Here is a 9,221-nt window from a genome sequence, read left to right as displayed (position 1 = left end):
CTCGACTCGTGGAACAATGTGGCCCTCGTGTCGCACAAAATTCGCAATGGGCGATCCCCGAACCCACAGCGCAGAGGCAGCTCCGATCACCGCTGTCACGTCAGTTGGCCGCTGAGACACTTGCGCAAACCCCGACGCGCAGCTTAGCCGTCGGTTCGGACGGCGTGTGATGCTCAGTCTCATGCGCGGCGCAGTCGTGTTTGATGGACCCAGGTCGGCCGGCGGGTTCCGGTTTGATTCTCAACACCTGCAGCCGTGGCTTGTTTCGAGCTTGACACCCATCGCCATCTTCAGCCCTGCGCCGACGCGTATCCGACAACACGTGTGTGATGAACGAGGCCGGCCCCGCTCGGGATATTAATAGGCGCAGTATGGGTGGATAGGCCCCAATCAATGTCCAGAGCCGGCGTGTGTCATTTCGCTATTCAGCCAAGGCGTTGATCCAGATCATCCACAAAAACCGTAGTTCTCTTGCCCATCAATGAATTGCGGGAACTTTGGTCAAATTGCTGTCCCGTCTCACGTAAATCGATAAAGCACATACGAGGCGTCATGGCGTTTTTTTTCTTTTTCTTTTTCCTTCCAGCCGTGGGCCGATCCATTGCAGTCGGAGCTGCACTGCCTGCTGCGCGTGGAGACGGACAGCCGCGGGCCTCCGATGCACCCTTTCACCCGCCTCGATCTTCCGATTCCCACGTGTCTGGCTCAACGTCTTTTAGGCAAGGACGAACATTCCTCCATGCCAGCCGTAGGCTCTGTTCAACCGCCGCCCGTGTCTGCGAGCCGTCCGAATGGGGATCTTGCCTGACGGATGAGGCTCGTGAAACTGGATGCTTCTTTCGACGTCAAGCTTCGTGGGGCTGAATTGCCAGACAGAGCCGTACAGCTTTTCTGGGGTAAATCCCGTCGAACTCATTGCATGCAAGAAGTCCGTCCAGGTTACCTCGCCTGGTAACGAGGATGCAGAGGGGGTGTAGAACAGAGTGGAGAATACCTTTTGCGCCCTCTTGTCGACTACGAACACAGGCTGCTTGTCGGGACGATGGCGTTCAAGGGGTTCCGCTGGTGGCGTGCCTGATTCGTCGGAAGTCTGTGCAGTGCCTTTGGTCTTCCCCTTGGACTTGGGAGCGGACGCGCCGGAACGGTCGATCGTTCGCTCCGTCCGCTGCTCCAGATCGAAGTAGAGCTCGGACAAAGGCTTGCACAGGGTGTGTACATCCCCTGATGGTGCGGTGGGAGCTTTGGCCGGCTCAACCCACTCTGGCGTTCGTTGCAAGATCCGAGGTTGTGACAACAGTTGCCGCACCGCAGTGTTGTCAAGGCTCCGCTTCTTCTCCAGCATGTGCTCATCAACCTTGCTCCAGAACAAGTCCAGGTTCTGCTCGGCTCGCCTCATGGCCTCGACGTTGTCCCGCGTCCTTCGCTTGTCGACCGGATAAAAGAACTTCTTGTCCGAAGGGTTCCCCAGGCTGGCCAGGACCGTTCCGTCGGCAACTGCCAGGAACTGAACCCAACCCTTAGTCCGTTCAGCCCAATCCTTCTTGAATCCTTCCTCCTTTCCTACCATGTGGGACTCGAATGTCTGCGCCCACGGCTGGTAGAGCTTGATGTGACGGATACACTCGACCATAACAGCAAGATCAGAGATGACGTCCACAATGTACCGAGACGTGAGTTCTCTTGCATTCGCGTCGTTCTGGAGCAAGCGCTCTAGTTCGTCCACTAATATGGTGATCCCGGCAAGGAACCGACGTTCGTCGTCCCAGATGGCGTTGAACAGCCACACGAGGCGCTGTCGGGTCTGATCTGACCCGCTGCCAGGTTTTTCCCGGACGAGGATCCTAGCCGACTGCGGGTCATCCGGGGGTTCTCTGACAAAGAAGCGGCGCAGTGGGGGCGACGCGACAACGCCTTGCTTCAGTTGTCCAATCGGACCCTTGGTCGCATGATTGAGGTAGTGCTGAAGCTTGAGAAGGGCAGTGAGGTACTCTTCGGGCAAGTCTTTCTCGATGGAAATGTCTTGAGCGTACTTGGTTTGCAAAAGCCGTAAGTTGGCGATTTGATCGCGGAACTCCTTCCAAAGCTCCAGCCGGAGATAAGCATTGGCAATCAGCTCGCCGATGACGCGGTTCCAAAAGACGTTTTCGCGGCCGGGCTTGAAAATAGGATGCGGCTTGCCGTTGGAGTCAGGGATCATTTCCTGTCGATGCTCCTGGTAGTCCGTGACGCAATCCGCAAAGTAGCCGGGATCTTCGCGCAGCGCCCACACATGGTCCTCGGCGGCCGAAAGCTTAGACGCAACCAACGACTCAAGCCGCTTCAGGTCTAGACTTGCCGGGGGGCGGTAAGGAGCCTCGGATGCAACAACGGCAAGTGAGCTAAAGCCAGTCTCGTTCTCAGAAAGCGATGGCGGTTCGGGTTGAATGGAGAACTCATCACTGATCATGGCTTCAGGCTGAATGTCGTGCAAGATCAATTTGCAGCAGTCAACAAGAAACTTCAAGACTCGTTCTTGAATCTCAAGGATGTGAAGTCCGTAGCCGGGATGGATCCCCTTGCCAGAGGTCAGCCACTCGAAGGCTTCAGGGTGGTCATCCCACGAAAGAAGCTCTCCGTATGTGTCCGGGCTCCTCCTTGCGGTGAACATTATGGTGTACTCATTGAGGTACGGTGCCACTAAAGCCCTTACTGCGTACCCGAGATGAGCAGCTTCATGGTCGGCCATGGCGAAGGCATCAGGTGGGTTGCGGGCACGGGCATTGAGCATGAGGAGTAAGGTTCTTGGCTTCAGCAGGTCCTCCTGGTTTATGTATGGGAACATGTAGGAGTCAGCGAACTTTGTGACAGCGGTGCGCTGGTACTCAGATTCACGGGTGAAGGCCTCGAAGTCCGGACGATGAGTGGTAGACATGTTGGGCCATGCTGACAACAGCACCTTGCGGCGTTGCTCTTTGGTTTTCTTGAGCCAACGCTTCTGGACAGTGGTTTCATGCCTTTCAATGGTGGCGTTCAGAAAATGCCAAGCTTGGAAAATCTGGGCGGAGTGGCTCCTGGTTTTGGCACGGACCTCTCCGGGCGACACTGGCTTGGGTACTGGAAGGCCGGACCCCAGGATCTTGGAGAAGCTCGCCGGGTCGTTCCAATCGATATCGTCGAACTCTCCATCAGGGCCATCAAACGCCTCGGCCCCGGGTCCGAAAGGGTCAAAGCGAGGATTGATGGAACCAGCCATGAGATAGGTCAGCTCGGTCTCCTCTACGCAGTAGAACAGCGGAGCTGGGGGGTGGGTGGAGTTCCGATGCACGCTAGATGAAGGACACAAGTGGCTGGCGGAGGTTGATGGACGACGTATCAGACAGATTTTAGGCGGGGGTTTCAAGCGGGGAGACGCGCCGTGACGCGACAGGCGCACGACGCGTCGGGATTGGGCCGGGGTTGTACCGGGCGCCCGCGGAAGCCGCTGTGCCGCTCTTGGTTGGTGGGGAAGGCGCGCCAGGTACCCGCCCGGCCTCTCCTCTCCTCCGCCCGCTCTCCACCGCAACCACACCGCACTCTTCGTTCCATCCCGAAATTTCGGCCCCCCATCCCCCATGCAAAGATCCTCCCGCTCACCTCTCCCGCCGGCCTTGCTGCACTCCCGTTTCCATCGCCAGGGCTACCCAATCCACCCCATGGTCGACCAGGGGCACCGAGTTGCGCAGCCCCAGACCGGCGGTCAACCTTCAAAATCCATTCCTGCCCTGCCAATGACTCGCCCCGCCTCCCCTGCTTCCAGAACGAATGTGAATGAGCTCCATCGTGGGCCTCCCCGGCTTTCGCCGCCTCCGACATGAGTTTGTGCGAGCTTGAAGCTGCTCCATAGTAACACTACCGAATCTCTGCCGTGGCATGATCAAGATGTTGACTTTGTTCGCATGCGAGCCACTGCTTGTTTGCTGCTTACTGCTGCTATCTCTGGCTTACCGTACTGTCGAATGATAGAGAGTTGACCTTTCTCCACAGACGTGTCGACAAGCTTTCATCCATCCCGGGCTCTTGCAATGTCCCTGAGCCTTGTCTTGGACCGAGGCCTGTCAGCCTACCACTTCCAAAGCGAAAAGCGGTAAGCAACCCATTACGTTGTCAATTCTGAGCGCGTAGCTGACCAATTAAAAAGCAGTGCCCGGCTCATGAGTTCGGATGCGCGTACATAGTGCTTTGATACCAGTCGCTGCTGTCCTGCTTCCATATTCCTTCCTTTTTTCCGTCTCTCTTGCTTTCTTTGGCGCTTTGTTCTTTCCAGTCCACGTGCGTTCTGGGATACACACCGATGTTCCCTTGTGGTTTTCCACTGCAGCTTCAGTTTTCCCCAATCAGCCGAGCCGCTTGAGCGGCATGTGGTTGCCTGAGGCGACTTCTGATATTCTGCTGCTAGTAAACATCCAGCCCCAAATTCTCCATTTCAGCCTCAAGATTACTTGTCTCTTTCACCATCGCGTTGTCGTTGGTCACCTGCCGGGGTCTGTTGGTGCACGTCTCCCCATCCGGCACGGCCTTTCTTTGTCCCTCCGCTCAAGTCATGGCAACCCCTGCGCCATTGGACGTCGACGACTGTTTCCGCTTGCCGTTTCGTCGGCCTCGGCTTTGATGCATCTGAGATCGTTTGCAGTTTCGCATTGTTTACGTGGTGTCGATGCCACGTGCGTCGCGAGTCGCACGAATCTTGGCGGCAGCGGCGGACGCAACAAGGCGCAGAGGCTAAACAAAGATGTATAGTATAACGGTTGCAAGCGCCTCTGCCGCCTCCAGCCCACAAAGAACGTCACCGCGATGGGCGGGGGCGCACCATGGCACAGGCTGCATCTTCGAAGCAGCGGCATCCCCACCTTCTGCTCATGATACAGCCCGGTGCCTGAGTCTAGAGCGCCTGGAGACTTCCAGAATAAGGTGAAACTGCCGATGGGCTCCACAGCGGCTTCCAAGCGGTTTGCTAACGGTCCATCAGACGGTCGAGTTTCAGATGGTCGGACTAGCTTCAGGAGTAATTGGACGCACGGTGTCCATGATGTCAGCAGCTCTCCAGACGGCATTAACCCCTACACCGCACCTGGCGGTTCTGCACCAGCAGCGTTTATACATCGTCTCCGCCCTCCAGCGCACCCACATAATCATCGACAGTGCCCGCGCGCGACTCAACGCCGTCGACAACGCCTTGTCGGGAACCAAGCGCCAAGCCGCCGCCCTCGACCCAAGCCGCCCTTCGCAGTCGAACTGCTCGCATCGCCCCTCTCGCACCTCCTCTTCAACCCTTTTCAGCGAGCCGTGCGACACGGCCCCCGAAGCGCCAGCAGACCGGACTGCCGACGATCAGCCGCACAGTATTGCCAAACCGAGCCAGGAACAACAGACCCGGCTCTCTCGCGCCACCAAGAAAAAGCTTCAGCACAGCCGCTGGCGAGCTCGTGGGACCTTGCGCAACTGCACCGCGGAGCAGCGTGCCCTGCTTGAGAACTTGCGATCCGTGCAAGACCAGATCCTCCAGCTGCAGGACCTTGCTTTACGGGATTCAGCGAGCTTACTGACCATGCCGGGACCGATGGCTCAACCCGACTTCGCTACTAACCCCTGGATGTCCGGATGGGCCGTCGAGTTTGGCGACAAGCCCGCCCAGCTTGGTTGCGGCTTTGGTCCCAGTGACTGCGCGCCGGGCATGGCTGCACCAAACGGGGGCATGTACCCCTCCCCCGCCGCCGGCGCAAAGCAACCCAGCAACAATCCCGGCGCGGATTCCTGGATGAGGGACTGCGGGATGGCTCAAAACGGCAATACCATGCCGATCATCAATGCGCAGCTCATGCCCTTGGACCACACAGGGATAAATCCCCAGCTTCAAATCAACACGGCCTTCAACCAGAGCCAGTTCGCCGCCCAGCTCCAGGCCGCCTACGCGCAGCAATTCATATACTCACCCGGCATCACCTCCCCGCTCCTCCTGGATTCCGAAACTACTGCCGAGGACCTCTACGACTGGCAGAACGGCGACGAGGAGAACGGCGACCCCTACGGCTGTGTTGACCCTTCATCCACTCAGTACAACGCCGATCCCTACAACTCCTTCTCCTGCTCTGCCAACGGCTCCTTCTCTTACCCCGAACCAATCGCCTCCCCCATCGAAACCGCCCAACCCAGCACTCAGGGCAACGGCGAGCCCTGCCGCTCACCCTTCCCCGAATCCTGGGACCTCGCCACCGCCTTGCGCGTTGGCCGCAGCCCGCCCGCAGATGAAGGTTCTCCGAAGATCGACGGGGTTCTCGCGAACGGCTCCGGCACGCCTGGCCGCCCAGCGCCGCGTAGACGCCACGCAAGACAGCTGTCGGCGCTACAAAGCCCGCGCGGCAGCCGTGTGTATCATATCGATGACTTGGTCCCCGATACCCAACAGCCGCGGCCGAGGAGCGGCGCGGGACCAGGACCGTGCGAAGATAAAGGGCCCGGCCCTGTTGATCGGAGGGGCTCGGTGGTCGTGCAGAGCGCGGAAGTCGGGCGCGATATGGGGTTCGGTGGGTGGTTGGAGAAGCCGCAGTGGGCAGACCAAGTCGCGGAGGAAGAGGAGGAGGAGGAGCAGGAGCAGGAGCGGGAACAGCAACAGGGGTGGGTGCGCGGCCATCGTCACCAGACGACGATGGAAAAGAAGTGGAAGGGTAAGGGCAAGGCGCTGGATCCGACCAGCCCGACGTTCGTCCCAGGCGCAGGCTTCTTCGCACTGCGCGCGCCGGATCAACCGCCGGCGGCGCCAGCAGCCTCCACTCGTGCCGGCGACGATGACATGATCGACATGTCCGCCTTCAAGTTCCCACCCCCGCCCCCTCAGCAGCAGCAGCAGCAGCAGCCCCAGCCGCAGGCGCCGCACGTCGAATCCGCCGTCGCCGTCCCCGACTCCAGCATCTCGTCCTTCTCGTCGACGGGCGTCGACAGTGCCATCGACCAGAGCAGCCCCGGCGCAATCGCAGCGGCGGAAGCACAGGCGGCCGCGGCGGAAAACAAGCGCCGCTACTCGAGCGGCTACTCGAGCGCCGCCGTCGACCTGCTGCTCAACCGCTTCCGCGAGAACGCGGCCAACCCGATCAAGAAGCGGCGCAGCTGGCGGAAGAACCTGAACGTCAACGTCAACGGCAACGGCGGGCGCGCCGCCATGGCCGGGAAGATGACGGTCATGGGTGCTGTGGGCGAAGAGGAGATGGGAGGCGGCCCCGGCCCTGCGCTGGGGGTCGTGTGATTTCTTTTTTCTTTTTTTTTTTGGCGTCGCGTCGTTGAAAAAGTTGAAGTGGAGTGGAGAAGTTGGTCATGTGCCCACATGCGTACGTGGTGATGCTCGTCCTGCTTTTTTCCGCTTTCCGTTGGTTTCCTTTGTTTTTTTGTTTTTTCCCCTGCTGTTTTCGATTCGAATGATGAGCGCGGAGTTTTTTCTTTTGAATGATCGATTGGATGGATGAGCGATCTTTCTCTTTTTTAAAGGCTGCTTGCGGCTTGCTGATGTTTACTAGCTTGATATCAACGAAATTTCTGCTTTTTATTGTTATAGGCTTTATTCTGTATGTATATAATTTGCAATGGAAATGACACACTCTCTTGATGCTTACAAATTGATCTCGGCGATTTTGTGTTTCTGGTAGGTCTGATATCCTCCTGGAAGAGGCATACGAAAAAGGAAAGGGGGAGAAAGAAATGTTACGAGTCTAACGATAGTACTAAGTAAGAGGTGCTTTTCGATGTGTGGGTTCTGATGCGCCAAGTACCTTTGAGTGTAAGAATCAGATGTTTCGAATCAATGAATCGATCTTTGTTAACAGTTCTGAAGATATGGGATATGACCTACGCTAGGGGACTCCGTTCAACATCTTCATTGAACCATTCTTCGATAACCTCTCCACTCGTTACTATTATAACTTACGACTTTCCCTTCCGTCCATCCTTCGTTTTGGGGTGTTTTGTCGATTACGGTTCTCTTCTAAAATATGGTGATCACCAGTAGCGGCGGCGAGTTATCATCAGCAGCAACAGTGATCACCACCAGCGGCGGCGGCGAGCACCATTAGTAGCGGCGGCGAGCACCATTAGTAGCGGCGGCGAGCGTTCACCAGTAGCGGCGGCGAGCATCACCAGTATCGAACGGCGAGCATTACTAGGATAAGACTAAGAATAAGGCTCCAGCTACGCGCTTCACTAGAGGTTCCATTGATAGATTTCGCCTTGCTGATCTCAGGGCTCGCGATTGACCTGATTGACAAGCGCAATCGGGTTCCTGGGGTCCGATTGCAATCAAAGGGGTGTCCTTAGGTTAATCAATCAATCGCCAAGGATTGCGCTTGGATTGATTGATAGATTGACAAGCGCTTGTCAATCTTTGTAACGTCATACCTGCTAGTAATATATCGTATCTAATGGCTAGTATTAAGTTTTACGACTCTTATACGACTTGTGTAGATGCTCTATAAGTCTCTACCCCCCGCGCCCGCGCGAGAGAGAGGAGGAGTGGGGGGATGGTGCCGGTGGGGCACGTATACTTACGATGCTTGGCATGGTGTTGAGGCCCGTGCCACCCGCCGCCTTATTTACCACCGCTACTACGCTACTACTGCCGCTACTACTACTACTACTGCTGCTGCTGCTACTACTACTGCTGCTGCCGGGTGTTAATATCCTTATATATAGCCTTAAAACGGCGATAATACGCGCCTTTATTAATTTTATTACGATTAACAAGCGCTTGCAATCAATTGGGGGTATAAAGTCCGATTGCAATCTCAAGCGCTTAAGATTGAAACCCCTGTCAATCGGCCTTAAATATACGATTGCAATCGGATTGATTGATAGATTGCAATCCGCTTGCCGCTTGCTGCGAGCCCTGGCTGATCTATCAACATTACATACTATTCTGGCACAGCTATATCAGAGAACTGACAGCACTGCCCACAAAGTACTGAACCGTCACAACTCCAGTCTCGGGGCGTAGCCCGGGCAACTTTCCAAACTCTTTCAGCAGTTGGCCTGTCGCCCACATCTTGCGATGCCATGTCTTCTACAGTCGAGAGGAATTTGATTCGACCGGCGTTCCATCCAGTAGCGATTTTTGCCACACATTGGAACCTTGCATCCATGTTTTCGCTGTAAGAAACACCGACTGTAGTTTTCAGAGATTCTTCGAGCTCCGGCAGGGATTGTTTGGCGAGGACAGTAAGTAT

At 56.6% G+C, this 9,221-nt stretch overlaps 2 protein-coding genes across 2 annotated transcripts; one reads left to right on the top strand and one right to left on the bottom strand.

Moving 5' to 3' along the window:
• Positions 1-715: 715 nt before the first annotated feature.
• SLS55_008473 (uncharacterized protein) lies at positions 716-3,232 on the bottom strand (the record flags this gene model as incomplete). Its single annotated transcript, XM_066779881.1, has 1 exon — positions 716-3,232. The coding sequence occupies one exon, from the start codon at positions 3,230-3,232 to the stop codon at positions 716-718; it is 2,517 nt and encodes an 838-aa protein (XP_066629110.1).
• A 1,812-nt stretch (positions 3,233-5,044) lies between these two features.
• SLS55_008472 (uncharacterized protein) lies at positions 5,045-7,255 on the top strand (the record flags this gene model as incomplete). The annotated part of the gene is made up of 1 exon (XM_066779880.1): positions 5,045-7,255. One exon carries the CDS (start codon positions 5,045-5,047, stop codon positions 7,253-7,255), a length of 2,211 nt encoding a protein of 736 aa, XP_066629109.1.
• Between the last annotated feature and the right edge of the window lie 1,966 nt (positions 7,256-9,221).

The sequence above is a fragment of the Diplodia seriata genome (genome assembly GCF_021436955.1).
Source record: "Diplodia seriata strain FDS-637 chromosome Unknown scaffold_9, whole genome shotgun sequence".
NCBI lineage: Eukaryota > Fungi > Ascomycota > Dothideomycetes > Botryosphaeriales > Botryosphaeriaceae > Diplodia > Diplodia seriata.
This window is presented reverse-complemented; position numbering and strand designations above follow the sequence as displayed.